Genomic DNA, 19,560 nt, shown 5'->3' with positions numbered 1-19,560 from the left:
AGTAGGCCTTTTGGCTGCTCCAGTTGAATATTAACCTGGAAATCCCTCCAACACGTGCCAAAGGCAGGCGGTAAAAGCGGGAGAGATTCTTGGTCAGCCATGTGATAGAAAGGATGTCAGAACGGCTATGGCACAGTGGCACAGTGGTTAGCACTGCTGCCTCACAGTGCCAGGGCCCGGGTTTGGATCACTGTCTGTGTGGAGTTTGCACATTCTCCCCATGTATGCGTGGGTATCCTCTGGGCGCTCCAGTTTCCTCCCACAGTCCAAAGATGTGTGTGTTAGGTGGATTGGCCATGCCAAATTGCTCTTTAGTGTCGGGAGGACAAGCTAGGGTAAATGCATGGGGTCATGGCTATAGGGACTGGGTGGGATTGTGGTTGGTGCAGACTTGATGGGCTGAATGGCCTCCTCCTGCACTGTAGGGATTCTATGATTCTACCAGTCTATCCACATCTCCAGATACAACATGCGTTGTCACAGCAACTTGGACTCCCTGAGTGAATTGTAATGCACACAATGCCCTCATTAGTCAGTGTTAGCTGTTGCTCAGTGATCGCAATCACACCTTTGGGGACTTGAGCACATAATCCAGCCTGACACTTCAGCACTGAAATTTTGTCCCACTCTCAGTGAGATGTGATTGCTTTTACCCTTGTAGATTGGCCATAAAGATCCAATGTCACTATTCGAAGAAGAGCAGGGAATTCTCTGCACTGTCCTAGCCGACAATAATCACCCAACCAAAATCACTCTCACAAATGATCTTGTCATAATCAAATCACTGTTTTTTTGGACATTGTACAAATTCCTTCCTGTCTTTTTTCTCTGAAAATATAACAGTGATAGCACCAATTGACTGTAAGGAGCTTTGGTAAATGAAAGATGCTATATGAATGCAAGTCTTTATTTTAAAGTTTATTTATTAGTGTAACAAGTAGGCTTACATTAACATTGCAATGAAGTTACTGTGAAAATCCCCCAGTCGCCACACTCTGGCGTCTGTTCGGGTACACTGAGGGAGAATTTAGCATGGCCAATGCATTTAACCAGCACGTCATTCGGACTGTGGGAGGAAACCGGAGCACCCGGAGGAAACCCACGCAGACACGGGGAGAACATGCAGACTCCGCACAGACAGTGACCCAAGCTGGGAACCGAACCCAGGTACCTGGCGCTGTGAGGCAACAGTGCTAACCACTGTGTCACCCTATTGGGAGTACTTGAGGTATTGTGTTATAAAGCAGTATTAATGCACTGTCACGCTGCTGTTGTGAACAGAACAGAATGTGGTTTAAACGGCATCACTGTTCTCCAGTGCTCCTATAATTAGTCAGAGGAGGATTGTGAGATGTGTTGTAAACAGCCTTAATGCTCTCTCCTGTCCCTGTCATTAGCCAATGGATGCGGCAAAGTTATGGTGGAAACAGCATTAATGCTCACTCATGAATCTCTGTTAGACAGCGGAAAAGTTCAAAATGAATTAACAGAATTACTGCTCTCCTGTGTTGCCTCACCATTAGTCAGAGGAGAACTGTGGAGTGAAGCAGTATAAATTGTTTTTACAGCTGCAGAAGGAAAATCAGTGTTCAGGAAAGTTAATTTGCTTTTTCCGTCAATGCATGTTCTTGAGACTGGTAATCAGTGCTTATTGGTTAATGGACTCAAAGCACTAAATTTTCCTTCTTTTCAGTTTGGCATCCCTTTTATCTGTTACCTGAGGTGACCTCATGGGAATGTTCACTTTATTACCCATAATTACTTAATAAGCTGTCAAGTTAGGAGCTGTGGGAGGCTTTCGAGCACAAGTTGTACTGTATTGCACATGCAGTATGATACAGCTTTTTTATGACTACGATAATTGTGAAACCCAATTTAATTTTCTTCCACTGATTGAACTGAATATGCATTGTTACATAAATAATTTGTAAGCTCGGCCTTCAAGTAAGCTTTGGTTCAGCCTTGCGCATTTCACCAGAGTTTAGTCGTAATAGTGATCGGCTTGATCTGTGCAGTTCTCCAAGCCTTGCGGTCTTGCACTCAAAGAACAAAGAAAAATACAGCACAGGAACAGGCCCTTTGACCCTCCAAGCCCGTGCCGATCGTGATGCCCTCCAGTTGCATGTAGAAGCCTCCCTTTCTCAATTTCAGGTTGACTATCTTCATTTATTCCCTACCTTCTTCTTGGTCTGCATCCCTCCACTCTTCCCTCGGTCATCTCTTTCAGCAGGTTCCCACGCCTTTTTGCCATGATGTTCACCATCCTAAGATATGATTCTCATCAAGAAGGCCAATCTGGAAAAACCCTCCCACACGGGACTTCAATGCAAATTCCACCAGAACAAATGGATGGGAATCATTGGGCAAGATAAACAAGTATCTGGTCTCAAACACAACCCAAAAGCTGCCTGGTTTCAACCTTCCAAGGAAAGAATGGTCCATCCTCAATAGTAAGAAGTCTCACAACACCAGGTTAAAGTCCAACAGGTTTATTTGGAATCGTGAGCTTTCGGAGCACTGTTCCTTCCCCAGATGATCGTCACCGAATGAAGGAGCAGTGCTCCAAAAGCTCGTGATTCCAAATAAACCTGTCGGACTTTAACCTGGTGTTGTGAGACTTCTTACTGTGCCCATCCCAGTCCAACGCTGGCATCTCCACATCATCCTCAACAGGTTCAGGACTAGCCATGGCCCCTGTTTGGTCCACCTCCACAGATGGGGCATTAATGCCAGCGCCCTTATGTACCTGTGGGACAGGGCAAACCATGCACCACATCATAGAAGGGTATCCAATCCACAGACCCAGTGGAGGCAGATCCACACTCAACACAGCAGGACTGGAAGAAACTGCACTTTGCATTTGTGAAATAAAATTCTCCATCCTGAGAATGACTTCATTTCTCTTGGGTTCTCCAGCCAAATGACCTGCTCCATCCTTCTCCAGAAGGATCTCTTCAGGCTCTCCTGTTATTTCCCTCAATGCTGGAGCTGGCTTCATGTTATTCAATTCAACAAAGAATTCAATCACTTGGATTAAAATTGCCAGCAGGTTTCCAGTGGGAAAGATGTGTTAACCTGGCACATGGCACAGTGGTTAGCACTGCTGCCTCACAGCACCAGGGATTCAGGTTTGATTCTCGGCTTGGGTCACTGTCTGTGTGGAGTTTGAACATTCTCCCCGTGTCTGCGTGGGTTTCCTCCGGGTACTTCGGTTTCCTCACACATCCAAAGCGGGATGTGCAGGTTAGGTGGATTGGCCATGCTAAATTAGCCCTTAGTGTCATGGGGACTAGCTAGGGTAAATGCATGGGGTTATGGGGATAGGGCCTGGGTGAGATTGTGGTCGGTGCAGACTCAATGGGCCAAATGGCCTCCTTCTGCACTGCTGGATTCTATAACTCTATGAGAACCACATTTCTCAACTATCTAGTCTTTGGATGTTTAGTATCCTGGTGTGATCAGCAAAAAAAAACATAAATTCCACTTGAACTAACATCCAGGGAGTGCGCTGCTCACCACATTGTGAATGAAAACCATAGAAAACAAAAGCATCACTGCCTCAATCCTTTGTGCTAATGTTCTCTTCCTCAAGATAAGTTCAAACTGGTGAAAAGTTCCCATGGTTACAACTTTAAACAATACAGGTTAGAAGGTTGCCAGTTCAAGTACCAGTCAATGCTGAGTTAGGTGAGGACAGATAAATTGAGTCATAAACCTCCAGAGTTTGAGTGGAAAGATTTAGTAATCAGTTATTAAGCACTCTTCAGGCTTCCCTGTTATTTCTCTCAATCCTGGAGTTGGCTTCATGTTATTCAAGTCAACGACTTGGATTAAAATTGCCAACAAGTTTTCAGCGGGAAAGGACACCAACATGTTAACCTTCCACTGTCCATTCGGAGTTGAAATCATAGGCTCTTTTTCATAGAATCCCGACAGTGCAGAAGAAGGCCATTCGGCCCATCGAGTCTGCGTCAACTCTCTGACAGAGCATCCAGCACAGGTCCTTTCCTCCACCCTATCCCTGTGATCCAACACTTTTACCATGGCTAGTCCCATCTAACCTACACATCTTTGGGCTGTGGAAGGAAACCGGAGCACTTGGAGGAAACCCATGCAGACACGGGGAGAACGTGCAACTCCACACAGACAGTCACCCAAGCTGGGAATTGAACCCGGGTCGCTGGAGCTGCGAGGCAGCAGTGCTAACCAGTGTGTTACCATGCCGCACAGGAGGGAACTTTGGCGGGTGGAGGATAGGGTGGTATCGGTGGGGGGGGGGGGGGGGGGGGGGGTGGGGGGGGGGGGTGGGGGGGGGGGGGGGAGGGCGGGGCGGGGGAGGGGGCGGGTGGCGGAGGGTGGTGGAGGGGAATGGAGCTGGGGTGGGGAAAGCAGGGCAATGCAATATGAACCTACTGATGTGAGATACAGGTCTCTTTATGGTACACTATGGTCATATTAACTGAACTTTAACCATTTTGACATGTATATCCATAAGAACTATCAGTTTAGCATAAAAAGAATCAGGCATTGTGTTAGACACCAAAGGTGTGAAATTCAATTGCCCTGATTTTGGGGGCATGTGGGCCACAGTTGGTGGTGTGACTGTGGACATTTTGCTTTCTGCCCCAGCCACCTTCCCTCACACCAACGTTCCTCTTCTGATTTTTTTTTTGCTATTGAGCATCCAAGAACTGCCCTACTCCAACCCCGGGAGGAAGAGGAACAGAAGCGGCAGAACTCTAACAAAGGGGTCATTAATTCGATACTCATCGCCTTCAGCTCAGACCTAGCAGCGCATGTAACCTGGAGATGAGCATAGAGTTATGCTTGGCATGCATGGAGTGACATGAACATGAGTGGGCTGCAGCCAGGCCAGGAGGAATGAATGGTTCAATTGCCAGCTTACCAGGGTGCATATTGGCAGATGTGTTTGGCTGCAAAGGACTCAGATGAGGATGCTGTTGGGCAGCATATAGGTGATGGACATGCACCTGGAAATATTGGGTGCTTCGACTGGCCTGCCAGACTGGTTCCTATCACCATTGAGGGTAGAAAAGTCAAGTACTGGGGGATATAGGTTTGAGGTGCATGGGGAAAGGTTTCGAAGAGATGTGCGAGGTAAGTTTTTTTTACACAGAGGGTGGTGAATGTCTGGAACGCGCTGCCCAGAGGGCGTGGTGGGAGCAGGTATGATAGCGGCATTTAAGGGGCAATTAGACAAATACATGAATAGGATGGGAATGGAAGGTAGGCATCATGATCGGCGCAGACTTGGAGGGCCGAAGAGCTTGTTCCTGTGCTGTAATGTTCTTTGTTCCTTGTTCTTTGAATGTGGCTCCAAGTTGGCAAAGGGAATGACGCAGATCTTGCCTTCTCTGCAGCCCCTGCTCCATCTCCCCGTGGTGCTGCAGACCCAGAGACACTGCCGCTGCTGCCCTCGGCCTTCCCTGTGAGAGTGCGTCAACACTCTCCGGCAAAGCCACCAAAATACCTCGAAAAGCATTCCGGAGCACATTCAGACACTTTCCAGTGGAAAATTGTTTGATAAATTTTACAATCAGGATGCCTTTTTAATAACCACCACCGCAGGGCCTAACTTCCGACTTTAGGCTTCTCTATTCAAGGGTGGACAATGCAGAATGATGTCTAGACCTGTATTGTCCATTTGATTTCCGTTGGGAAAAAGATACAAAAGTCTGAGATCACGTATCAACTGACTCAAGAACAGCTTCTTCCCTGCTGCCGTCAGACTTTTGAATGGACCTACCTTATATTAAGCTGATCTTTCTCTACACCCTAGCTATGACTGTAACACTGTATTCTGCACCCTCTCCTTTCCTTCTCCCCCATGTACTCTATGAACGGTATGCTTTGTCTGTATAGCAAACAAAAGACAATACTTTTCACTGTATTCCAATACATGTGACAATAATAAATCAAATCAAATCAGTCATTTACCAGGTTAATTTGGTGCCACAGTCTGAAATCAATGGATGTTCAGCATGAGCCGGTGACTGTAGCGACTGACCCGTGGCAGAGTCTGGATTCATACCGGTGTGGAAGCCAACCCAACTCACAGAATACTTCGGAGCTGGTACAAGCTCAAACGCACAGCAGTGCAAATGCATCTGGAATATGATCCCGTGCTTTGTTGCCAGGCAACCTACATTTTCTTTTGGCCAGAGACCATTTACAGTGGCACGTGTAGGCTGTTCATCACAAGTCTCTGGTTTGTGTGTGTTTCAGTGACTAAATCCCTGGACTGCAGGGTAAGTCGGCACATCGTACATCAGCACTGGGGAGTTAGTTTACTCATATTAAACTCAATGTTGAAGTATTCCACGGCTTAAAAACATGGTAACACTGCCAACTGAGAGATCCTCAAAGCATTAGATTTATAATTAAGGTCTGGAAAAGCAAATTGATTTAATTACATATCTGTCAGTTCAAAACAGAAATGACTTTGGCTCAATGATTCCTTACAACATTTTCCTCTCCTGCTATATATAATTAGGTTATCGGGATTTTCTGAAGAGATCCACTTAATTTGAAATTGTTTCTCCCCCTTCAGTTGCTGTGAGCTTCAACAGTGGAAAAGTGAGTTAATAACTTTTACCCTAGCTTCTACTAACACTAGCCTGAACAAAGCCATGGGACTAGTGCAATGTATTCTCATTCCAATTATCCCTTCGTTTCTGTAAATTTGAGCCCGTCCAAAAGTCTGCTGTCCATGTTCCAACTCATACCACCCACTCACTGATTAGCCCTTGCATTGGTTCTCAGTTGGCAACCCTCAGTTTAAAACTTCTCATCCTTGTTTTCGAATCCCAATCTGTCCGTAAGCCCCCTCCCTACCCTGGCTGCTGCCCCCATTTCTGCAAGCCTCCAAGATGGGCTGCAATCCTCCTATTCTGATCTCTTGCACATCACTGATTTTCTTCACACTGTCATTGGTATCTCTGCATTCAGTTCCCTAAACTCTGGAATTCTCTCTCTGTCCCTCTTCTTTCTTGACGTACTCCGGAAACATATACTCCTTTGACTAAGTTTGTGGCTGGGTGTCAAATTTTGTTTGATATTTTTTAAAATTCATTTACAGGATGTGGGCATCGCTGGCTGGGCCATTTCAGAGGGCATTGGAGAGTCAACCACATTGCTGTTGATCTGGAGTCACATGTAGACCAGACCAGGTAAGGACGGCAAGTTCCCTGAAGAACATTAGTGAATGAAATGGGTTTTTTTTGACAGAAAACGCTGGAAAACGCAGCATGTCTGACAGCATTCGTGGAGAGAGAATAGAGCTAATGTTTCGAGTCTGAATGACCCCTCATCAGAGCTAAAGACAAAGAAAATAGGGCAAGGTCTATACTGTGGGGGCAGGGGGAGAGGGGGCTGTAATTGGACAAAGGGAATCTAAATTGTAAAGGTAAAAGCTGAGAAAGGTGCTAAGAGCATCCATTCAGAGATCGGAATATGTGAATGGCAGAACAAAGGTACAGATTGTCAGAGGACAACCGGAGGAATGTGGCAGTTGGCCCCTGAGGGGAGTGGGGGAGGGGGGTGAGGGAGTTTGAAAGACAGGATGTGGAGCGAGATTTCAGAAGTGGAAAAATATAAATAAAACATGAAGTAATAAAAATGGACGAATAAGATGAAAAGAAAAAATGAAATAAAATAAATAGAAATGGAGTCAAGATGGAGGGGAGAGTTCTTGCTCTGAAGTTGTCAAACTCATTGATCAGTCCGGAAGGTTGTGAAGTGCCCAACTGGAAGCTGAGATGCTGTTCCTCCAGTTTGCATTGGGCTTCACCATCTGATGTAGTTGAGATTTGAACCCAGGTCCCCAGATCTTGTCCTGGATTACTAGTTCAGTGGCAATACCATGACAACACTGCCTCTCCCAGTGCACCACTGAATCACCTTGCCATATAGGTGGAAGGTACGATGTAATTGCGAGTTGTTGCTGTTACCTTGTGCTTTTCCACATTATTAATGTAATTAATGGCTGCTGATCAATGAAAGCGAGTACGGAGATAATAGCTGCTGTGAAACACATTGGAGTATTTTATTATATTAAAAGTACTGAAGACCCAGTGGTCACGTGATGACACAGCTACAAAAGAGGTAACGCAACAGGAGTGTGGGATCACAGGCAAAGCACAAGTATTGCATACAGTTTAAAAGCACATTACTATGGATGCTGAAATCCGAAACAAAACAGCTTTCCAGCATTGTCTGTTTTGTTGTGTACAACTGTTGAGCTCAGTAATAAACTAGCCTTGTTGGAAGTTCTTATTGTTGGTGATTTAGGGAACGCACAACTTGCTACAGGTACTATATAAATGCAAATCATTGTATACAAGTGGGACAACTGAGTTGAGGAAATCATGCACCTATTTTCCTACCCAATCATGCTGCATATTTGGGTTTCAATTCTTCCAACACATCACCTCCAATACTAATTTTCTCCAGTTACAGCATTTTCTATTAATTCCGTGATAGGTCAGGCAGCCAATTAAAGACTTTTTAATAGCTCAAGGATATAATTGCACAAATCACAGGGATTGACTATATAAAGACTAGGAACCTTCTAACGTTCAGTCACAATAATAAAAACAATGCTGACATAAACAATTAGTCTTTATATAGTCGTTCCTGTGATAGGTGCAATTATACTCTCAGGAGTATTTCAACACTTCTTTAATTGGCTATCTGAAAGATCACCACTTTGGAGTGGAATTAACAGAAAGTGCTCTAACTGAAGAAAATTATTTACCCACCTTCCCCAAAGCAACTATTAATATTTCCCTCCTGTTTAGGACGCCTACAGCTCATTGCATTTTCTTCTTAAAATAGGATATTGTTTAAAGACGCAAACGGCTCACATAAAATCTCATTGTCAAATAGATACGAAACAGGAGAAAGGATTCACTTCATCTTGTGCTTGATTGCAAAAACCTGATGAGAAATCTTTTCTCCTTTCAAATGGGATAAATTGTCCTTTACAACATTTAGTATCAATCCATCAATCATGGCAGCTTAAGTCATAGTATCAGAATCCCTACAGTGCAGAAGGAGGCCATTCAGCCCACCGAGTCTGCACCGACCACAATGCCACCCAGGCCCGATCCCCATAGCCCACATATTTACCCTGTTAATCTCCCTGACACTAGGATCAATTTATCATGGCCAATAAACCTAACCCGCACATTGTCTCCTCTGGAAGCTCCGGTTTCCTTCCACACTCCAAAGATGTGTGGGTTAGGTTGATTGGCCATGCTAAATTGACCCTAGTGTCAGGGGGGTTAGCAGGGTAAATGAGGGTTACGGGAATAGGGCCTGGGTGGGATACGGTTGGTACAGACTCGATGGGCCAAATGGCCTCCTTCTGTACTGTAGGGATTCTATGATTCTATCTTTGGATTGTGGGAGGAAACTGGAGCACCCAGAGGAAACCCATGCAGACACCGGGAGAATGTGCAGACTCTGCACAGACAGTGACCTGAGGCCAGAATTGAACCCAGGTCCCTGACACTTTGAGGCAACCGTGCCAATCAACTGTAGTAATGCGGTGATTTGTTAACCTGATACCAGAGATTTGGACAGATATACACTGATGGGTGTGAGGTTTGGTGAGTTGAATAAGGGGTGAAATCATGATCAGGCAGGTGATGAGGCTCGCCCATTGCACTGAGGGTGTGCTGACACCTGCGATGGTGGTTTGCCCAGGCTAGGGTAGCATAAAGGATCAGGGTAGCCAATGAGATTAAACCGAGGCTTTACCCGACGCAATTTTTCAAAGCCATCTCGGCCTTTTGGCTGAGATGAAGCGTTAGATCGAGCCCGGGAGAGGGTGCAATGCCTCATCCTGTCAGCTTGGAGCTTGTTTGATCGAGCCTAAGCTGGGACGTAAAGTCTTGCCTTGTGAGCTTGGATCTTGTTTGTCCCTCATGGGGGGACCATGAATTAGAATCAATTTGAATTGGGTTTTTTAGTTGGAATAAATGTACTGAAAGGTACAAAGTAAATGAATTAGGTGTCTAACAATTTCTACATACATCTTCATTCATCTGACTGACCATCCTTTCTCTGGTTTTCAGCTTACAAACATCTTCAACCTCTCCCATTAGAATTGCATTGCCATGGCCGATAGTTATAAATCACAACACCTGATCCTACTTCAATAGTTGCCAATGGGCATTGTAAATGACAGCTTTTCAATCTATGAAAGCATTGTAGATGGTAACTTACCATATCAGAACTGAATTCAATGGCTTATAACAATAAGAGGTCCTTTTTCAGCACTGAGCTGTTGACCTTACAATGGGTTAGATCTCAGTTTAGATCTGTATTCTTTGCTGCTAGTATCAACCATTCTAGGCACTGCTCCACTTTGAGACGAATTATAACTAAAACAGTGGTGGATGACTAATGCTGGTCTGCTCTGATACACCTTGGATAATTGACTGAAGGGGCAGCATTGGCACAGATCTGGCAAATGGTTGTGTGGCTATTTTCTCTTAATTCTGGCAATGGCGCATAGCATGGGAAAAGTAAAAAGTAGGAACAAGTAAAGCGACGCAAAGACAATTTCTGCAATTTGGCTCAAGTTCTCTATTTTTTCCAATATGTTTCTTGTTTGAGAAATTGTCATGTTTTAATACTCGAGAGTTCAGTGCAATAACAAACAGCTAATGCATTGCTTCATTGCGTCACATACAATAATCACAATCAGTAACATGCAAACCTGGCAGTTTGTTAGTAGGATGGAAATGATGGCTGCTGCAATACTGAAGCCATGTTCCTCACCTTTTCAGTAAATGCTGAACAAAACCACATTTACAAAGCTCTCTAAAGATAAACATCATTATTGCACCATCCTTTCCTTCTGCTTGGCTTCATTAGTACTGATGATTAGTACTGAATCAAGAGTCATAGATCTAATAGCAGCTCGAAACAATTTTAAAGGCATCAATTTTTCGTATATATACCTATTATTGAAGTTATTTTCTCTCTGTTTTTCTGATTTTGCTTGAGACAGGCATTGATTAACTAAGATGGCAGCTAGGTAATTTATTTGAAGGACTATGTTATTTCTGCCTTTGAGTCAGATGCTGCAGAATAGTACGTTGACTTCCTCTAAGTATTGCTTCCATTCTGCTCAGAGACTATCTCCCTCCATTTGGCACACATATTACAATAGGTTTCAAACAAAACTTGAGAACTACTGTAAAGGAACATGGAGACAATTCCATCAATCCACTATTGTACCATTCCAAAACATCTTAAGAGCAGACCAGGACAGTATACTGCTGGGGTACGTCCTCCATATCATTCTTGGTTCAGTTTAAATATTCAGAATATTCAAGTTATCTCTAGACTCTTGAGCACATAAGCCAGACCAAACTTCAGTGCAGAACTGAGGCAATGATACAAATCTTTCAGGTGCAGTGTTAAAGCAGTGCACCACCTACCTTCTTAAGGTAAGAGGGACGACATGGTGGCACAGTGGTTGGCACTGCTGCCTCAGAGCGCCAGGGATACCGGGTTCAATTCTGGCCTCGGGTCACTGCCTGTATGGAATCTGCACATTTGCCCCCTATTACGTGGCTTTCCTCCGGGTGCTCCCGTTTTCCCCCCACAGTCCAAAGATGTGGGGGTTAGGTGGATTGACCATGCTAAATTGCCCCTTAGCATCAGGAGGACTGGCAGGATAAATATGTGGGGTTACGGGAATAGGGCCTGGGTGGGATTGTTGTCGGTGCAGGCTCGATGGGCTGAATGCGCTGAAAGGCATCTACGATTCAGTGACAGAACTTGTTCTCTGGGGTGGAGGACACAGAGATTTCTTTCACCTTACCTTCACTGTTTCTGTTGTGTTGGGGATATGAAGTGTATAGACCCCATTTGTAGTCAGTCCTGATTTGTACACTTCAGCACAATCTTTAAAAGTAACTTGATCTTTCGCAACCCATGGTATTTCTATGACAAAGAACAAACAGACAATTTCATTTTATCCCACCCAGTTTGTAAAGTAAACATAGCGTGTCAAACGCGTTCAATTTTAGAGCAATAGCTGTACCTTGCATGAGGACATCACAGCTGACACAGCTTTAGCGTTACTTATTGCATCTTAAAGTAAAGGACTCTATCATCCTTGTTTCACTGAGGAGGAAAGGGTGGCAGGGGAATTCTAACTATTCAGCATCTAGGATGAGGGTTGTACTTTCTGCTCTCCCATGCTTAATCCTCGGTTACAGGCTTGCAGTGAGGGCGAGTCAGCAAAAAGAAAGTAGGCCCAGAAGAGGTACCAAGTACCTAGCAGTGTCATTGCCCTCACTTTTCCAGATGAAACAACATCTGGAGACTATTTCAACACCGGAATAAATAGATCAGTGAAAATAGATTCACGTCCCCAACAGGGCAGTAGCTCAACACACGAGCAAGCGTTTTTTAATTTATTAAAACAAACAATGAAAAATAATTCTGACAAGGTAGCTGCCTGCCTGTGACCTCCGAGGGCCACCATTGCTGATGCTCACACATGGTATGCTGACAGGGGATTTAAATATTAATTACTACCCAGGAATCCGGTGGGGAATCACCAGTATGTTGCCTCGAGGTAGATCACAGCTGTTTGCATCTGACACTCTCTTTAATTTTGCACTGCCGATCACATTGCAGAGGAGGGGGGAGAGACAAGAGTGATAAAAAATAATTACCAAATTTACATCTTCCATTTCTTTTCATAAAGAATCTCTTCTGAGGGCTGAAAATGTTCAGCTCCAGTGCCTTTTTTGCATCTATTGTTCAAGTACCCTCATTTGCATATTTATGAAGATTATTTATAGCCCTACAATATGCAAACTACATTTCAATCTGTTTATCTCTGTCTCATGGCTCTGCTGACCCTTTTCACAAGGTGAAGTAAAGAATCACGTTCCCAGAATTGTGTGGAGATGCGGCAGCATTAGACTGAGTGGTCTTAAGGTGGCCACTAACAAGTGAGGACACTCTGAATATTTCTTAACATTCAATCTTTCAGGCTACGATAAAAGTTGCCATGATATATTCTCATCAATTCAAAGATGATTCATTGCCCCCCCCCCATCTCGTGAGATACAAAGGCATTGATCGATACTGTTTAATAAGGACCAGGACTCCTCAGGGCTCCTGTGAATAATGCCTCATCTTTTATGCCAAAACCAACAAGAGTTCTTGCATAGGCACTATTCTGATTAAAAGCTGCATCATAATCTAATGTTTCATCTGAATGAAGAGGATTCTGATTGTCAACACAACTTTCATCAACTTGCCCCCATTCTTGTCATGTTTCAAACCCAATTGTTCTCCCCGGCAAAGTAATGACATCCATTTCAATGACTTACATTTATTTATTTGTTTATTAGTGTCACAAGTAGGCTTACATTAACATTGCAACACTGAGATTTCCTGGGAACTTGAGGGATGAAAATCCTTTATGTTGTCTTCACTGCTTGTTGTTAAGTATGTGTAAAATCTTGCCTAATAAATTCTACTTGATTCATAAATACTAGTTATTTGTACCTTGTACGTCAAGCACAGTTAGCGTTAGAAACTAGTAATTAATGTTTTGTTTAAATTAAAAGGTTTTATGCCTTGAAACCCTAAACTTTACATAGTAGGGGGTAACTTATGATCATGGATAGAGGATTGGTTAGCTCACAGGTAACAGAGCATAGGTATAAATGGGTCATTTTTGGGTTGGCAAGATGTAACCAATGGAGTGCCACAGGGATCAGTGCTGGGCCCTCAGCTATTTACAATCCGTATGAATGACTTGGATGGTTTGACTAAATGTACGGTTGCTAAATTATCTCATTGGTAGCCATGTAATTTGTCAGGAGGGCAAAAGGAGTCTGCAATGGGCAATAAATTGGCAGATGGAGTATAAGGTGGAAAAATGTGAACTTGTCCCCTTTGTTAGGAAGAATAGAAAGGCAGTATTCTGGCCAGAATTCTCCAACCTCACCCACGGCTGGAATTTTCTGGTACGGCTGCAGGGAATGGAGATTTGGCTGAGCGCCAAATGGTAGCAGTGATGAGAGAACTAAATCAGAGAATCACGGCCATTATTTAAATGGTGAGAGATTGCAGAACTTGGCAGTACAGAGGATAGGGTGTCCTGGTACATAAATCACAAAAGGTTAGTGTCTAGGTGCAGCAAGAGATTAGGAAGGCAAATAGATTGTTGTCATTTATTGAAAGGGGAATGAATATAAAAGTACAGAAGTTTTGCTACGGCGCATGGCATCGGTGAGACCACATCTGGTGTACTGTAAGGATGGGTCTCCTTATTTAAAAAGGATAGAATTGCATTTTAAAAAGTTGAAAGTTTATTTATTAATTAGTCACAAGTATTCTTACATCAACACTGCAATGAAGTTATTGTGAAAATCCCCTAGTCGCCACACTCCAGCGCCTGTTCGGGTACATATAGGGAGAATTTAGTATGGTCAATTCACCTAACCTGCACATCTTTGGACTGTGGGAGGAAACCGGAGCACCCAGAGGAAACCCACACAGACATGGGGAGAATGTGCAAACTCCACACAGACAGTGACCCGAGCTGGGAATCGAACAAGGGTCCCTGGTGCTGTGAGACAGCAGTGCGAACCACTGTGCCACCCCAGTGCAGAAAAGATTCACTTGACTGATTCCTGGGTTGAAGGTGTTGTCTTGTGAGGAAAAGTTGGGCAGGTTAGGTTTGTATCCAGTTTTGCAGAATGAGGGGTAATATTATTGAAACATAGAATTGTGAGGGAACTTGACCGAGTGGATGTTTTTGATTGGATGGTATGTTTTCCTTTATGTGAGAGACTAGAACTAGGGGACACAGTTCAAAAAAGAAAGGTCTCCCATTTAAGATGGAGATGAGGAGAATTTATTTTCTCTCAGAGGTTCATTAGTCTGCAGAATTATTTTCCCAGATCACAGTGGAGGCTGGGTTATTGAGTATGTTGAAGGCCGAGTTACATAGATTGTAGACTGACAAGGGTGGCACGGTGGCACAGTGGTTAGCACAGCTGCCTCACAGGGCCAGGGACCTGGGTTCAATTCCAGCCTTGGGCGACTGTCTGTGTGGCGTTTGCACATTCTCCACGTGTATGCGTGGGTTTCCTTCAGGTGCTCCAGTTTCCTCCCACAGTCCAAAGATGTGCAGGTTAGGTGGAAAATGAGAGGGTAGACTTGAGGGGCTGAATGGCCTATTCCTGCTCCTAACTCATATGAAGTGTGCTACATCTCTCACAGTGTCTTTGTTGGCTCTTTATCTGATTAGCGCAAAGCTAACAGCACTGTCTCACTCTCTCTCTCTACAGCTGAAAATCTCATCCAGCTGAGTAACTGGCATTTGGAAAGTGCTGATGATTAGATAAAGTGTTGTTCTTCTCTTTACTTACAAGGAGTCTTTGTTCTTTATTTTTAATGAATAGAAGATATTGAGATTAGGGAATCATAAAATGCAGACAAAACCACCTTGTGTCATTCTATGATTCTGTCCTCTGGCACAATGACATAAACCATAATTGGTGACAGGGAGACTGGGATAAAATTTCACATGATCTTAACACTAACCGTTACCATGGGAAACCATATTCAGCAGGTTGTGAACAGTTTCCATGAGTAAAACCTGCTGGCTCTGTAGGACGCTGTTGTTCTGTGTGGCTACACTCAGTTGCTTCTCAAGCTCTCCGATAATGGCACTCTGCTTCATCAACAGGTCCTGCATCTCCAGCTTCTCTGCTTTTATTGACTGAAGCTCAGTTTCATGCTTTCCTTCCATTTCCAGGACTTTCTGTTCCAGAAATCTGAAAGGCAAGAGAACGTCATTGAAAGTAATGATTAACATATTAAACATATGCTGCTTTCTGTAAGAGATGGATCCAGGGCTTAATAATACATGTAAGGATTTGTACCATTCCTAAAAGTGTTCAAAATTAGAAAATTTTATTTGTCACTTCTAACCAGTAATCATAGCCCTATTTTGATTTGATTGGAGTTATTATTGCCACATGTACCATGGTACATGGGGCGGCACAGTGGTTAGCACTGCTACCTCACAGCTCCAGAGACCTGGGTTTGATTTCTGGCTTGGGTCACTGTCTGTGTGGAGTTTGCACGTTCTCCTCGTGTCTGCATGGGTTTCCTCCGGGTGCTCCAGTTTCCTCCCACAGTCCTAAGATGTGCGAGTTAGGTTGATTGGCCATGCTAAATTGCCCCTTAGTGTCCTGGGATGTGTATGTCAGAGAGATTAGCAGAGTAAATATGTGGGGTTTCAGGGATAGGGCCTGGGTGGAATTGTTGTCAGTGCAGACTCGATGGGCTGAATGGCTTCCTTCTGCACTGTTGGGTTTCTATAATTTTATACAGTGAAAAGTACTGTTTTACGTGCTAGCCATATAAATCATAGAGTCATAGAGGTTTACAGTATGGAGACAGGCCCTTCGGCCCAACTTGTCCATGCCGCCCAGTTTTAATCTATTCCCAATTGCCCGCGTTTGGTCCATATCCCTCATATCATACCATACAGCGCTCGCAAAGAGACACCATGCTCCGGCGCCATCTAGAAACATGGATATGGTCCATCCCCAGTGAGATCAGTACCACATCCCCATCCTCTCTCCACTCCCTGTGCTGCGGGGACTGACTGCAATATTATAGAGCCTTGTGTCGAGGACAGGTTTTGTGAATTAAAGGAACATGACCAAAAGGTGAAAGAATTAAAGTTTTAAAATGAGCGAAAAAAATATAGACATTAATTTGCACGATGGATTGCAGCCCTACATTAACACATCAATAGAGAGACAGAGATTGCAAACATGTCAGAGACTCAGGGGATGGAGTGTGCACACAGCTCACTCAGGATGATATGGAGTTTGAGAGACTTCACTTCCCAAACCAATAATCCCTGTAAATATTCCCATTCTGATTCAGTGTGGAATTCAGAGTGGTCTGGGGTTCCTGGTGTTCTGGAGGTTTATGAAGAGGGTTCAACGCTCTCATCAGCAGAAGATTTTCATTTTTAGTAGTCTGAGCATTATGCATAACATTCTGTCATGAAATCATAGCATCATAGAATCCCTACAGTGCAGAAGGAGGCCATTTGGCCCATCGAGTCTGCAACGAAAACAATCCCAGCCCAGGCCCTATCCCCACAACCCTACACATTTACACCGCTAATCCCTCTAACCAACACATCCTGGGACACTAAGGGGCAATTTAGCATGGCCAATCAACCTAACCCACACATCTTTGGACTTGAAATAAGGTGGCTACTCATAACAGACACTGACTAAAAAGAGAAAAAAAGGTAAGACTGATTTCAATCATATTTCTTCACCTTGCCCTGTTGAGTTCACCTGTGCCATGTTCCATTTTGGACCCTAAGTCCCTTGGGTGTGAGGATCAAGTGCTCATCGCTAAGTCTTTCCGACAGTTCTCCCCCTCTCCGTTTGGAATCAAGGATGTGGGTGAAGTTGAGGGTGAGTCTTTGGGGATTATAGGCCTGAATACAAGTCTATGTTCTGCATTGTGGATTGATGCAAAACAAAGTGTTGAAATAATTCTTGCTCTTGGGGTAGATTTGTGAGACCTGCCTCATAAGAATAGGAAGAGACCATGGGCTGAGATTTCATCGCGGGATCGGGAACACGGCACCCAGATCATTCCTGGGTCCTGACCCTGCATCATGTTAGCATTACAGATGCAACACTGGGGTGGGTTTGGTGCCTATTAACGCTGCCAGGAGAGGCCATGAGGCAGGGCCTAGGAACTGAGGGCTCTTTGAAATGGTGAGTGGCAACCATCACTGGCTTTTCCATTCACTGATATGAATAAAACAGCAGCGACCTTAAAGAAACAGCATTGGCATGAGCTGGTGTCCATGGATGGTACCAATAGTCTTGGTCTAAGAAGAGTGGTGAGAAGGCTGCCCAATTGTTAAAGTTAGGTTGAGGCTCCCTCAAGATCCCCCTTGAGGCTTTAATGGATGCATTAGCAGACAGAAGAGAAAACTTGTTCCCAGTACCTGAAAGAAGGGTTGGCCTCTGGTATAGTACCAGAAGATTGGAGGTTAGCGAATGTTGTCCCATTGTTTAAGAAGGGGAACAGAGACTTCCCCGGGAATTATAGACCGGTGAGTCTCACTTCTGTTGTCGGCAAGATGTTGGAAAAAATTATAAGGGATAGGATTTATAGTTATTTGGAGAGTAATGAATTGATAGGTGATAGTCAGCATGGTTTTGTGGCAGGTAGGTCGTGCCTTACTAACCTTATTGAGTTTTTTGAGAAAGTGACCAAGGAGGTGGATGGGGGCAAGGCAGTGGACGTGGTATATATGGATTTTAGTAAGGCGTTTGATAAGGTTCACCATGGTAGGCTTCTGCAGAAAATGCAGATGTATGGGATTGGGGGTGATCTAGGAAATTGGATCAGGAATTGGCTAGCGGATAGGAAACAGAGGGTGGTGGTTGATAGTAAATATTCATCATGGAGTGCGGTTACAAGTGGTGTACCTCAGGGATCTGTTTTGGGGCCACTGCTGTTTGTAATATTTATTAATGATCTGGATGAGGGTATAGTTGGGTGGATTAGCAAATTTGCTGATGACACCAAAGTCGGTGGTGTGGTAGACAGTGAGGAAGGGTGTCGTAGTTTGCAGGAAGACTTAGACAGGTTGCAAAGTTGGGCCGAGAGGTGGCGGATGGAGTTTAATGCGGAGAAGTGTGAGGTAATTCACTTTGGTAGGAATAACAGATGTGTTGAGTATAGGGCTAACGGGAGGACTTTGAATAGTGTGGAGGAGCAGAGGGATCTAGGTGTATGTGTGCATAGATCCCTGAAAGTTGGGAATCAAGTAGATAAGGTTGTTAAGAAGGCATATGGTGTCTTGGCGTTTATTGGTAGGGGGATTGAATTTAGGAGTCGTAGCGTTATGTTGCAACTGTACACAACTCTGGTGCGGCCGCACTTGGAGTACTGTGTGCAGTTCTGGTCCCCACATTACAGGAAGGATGTGGAGGCTTTGGAGAGGGTGCAGAGGAGGTTTACCAGGATGTTGCCTGGTATGGAGGGGAGATCCTATGAGGAGAGGCTGAGGGATTTGGGATTGTTTTCGCTGGAAAGGCGGCGGCTAAGAGGGGATCTTATTGAAACATATAAGATGATTAGAGGTTTAGATAGGGTGGATAGTGATAGCCTTTTTCCTCTGATGGAGAAATCCAGCACGAGGGGGCATGGCTTTAAATTGAGGGGGGGTAGTTATAGAACCGATGTCAGGGGTAGGTTCTTTACCCAGAGGGTGGTGAGGGATTGGAATGCCCTGCCAGCATCAGTAGTAAATGCGCCTAGTTTGGGGGCGTTTAAGAGATCCGTAGATAGGTTCATGGACGAAAAGAAATTGGTTTAGGTTGGAGGGTCACAGTTTTTTTTTAACTGGTCGGTGCAACATCGTGGGCCGAAGGGCCTGTTCTGCGCTGTAATGTTCTATGTTCTATGTTCTAAATGTACAGTAAGAAGTCT

The 19,560-nt window shown here is 44.3% G+C and overlaps 1 protein-coding gene across 1 annotated transcript in view; it reads right to left on the bottom strand.

Annotated features, from left to right (window-relative positions):
• angpt2b (angiopoietin 2b) overlaps window positions 1–19,560 on the bottom strand; it is a 237,144-nt gene that overhangs the window by 116,595 nt on the left and 100,989 nt on the right. The window contains exons 4-5 of the mRNA XM_078237789.1: window positions 15,616–15,848; window positions 11,861–11,982 (exon numbers count right to left, since the gene is read on the bottom strand). Of these exons, the coding sequence (XP_078093915.1) occupies window positions 11,861–11,982; window positions 15,616–15,848 (355 nt within the window). The remainder of the gene's footprint in view (window positions 1–11,860; window positions 11,983–15,615; window positions 15,849–19,560) is intronic.

Source organism: Mustelus asterias, chromosome 21, assembly GCF_964213995.1.
Source record: "Mustelus asterias chromosome 21, sMusAst1.hap1.1, whole genome shotgun sequence".
NCBI lineage: Eukaryota > Metazoa > Chordata > Chondrichthyes > Carcharhiniformes > Triakidae > Mustelus > Mustelus asterias.
The sequence above is the reverse complement of the archived record's forward strand: the minus strand, read 5'-3'. Positions and strand labels throughout refer to the sequence as shown.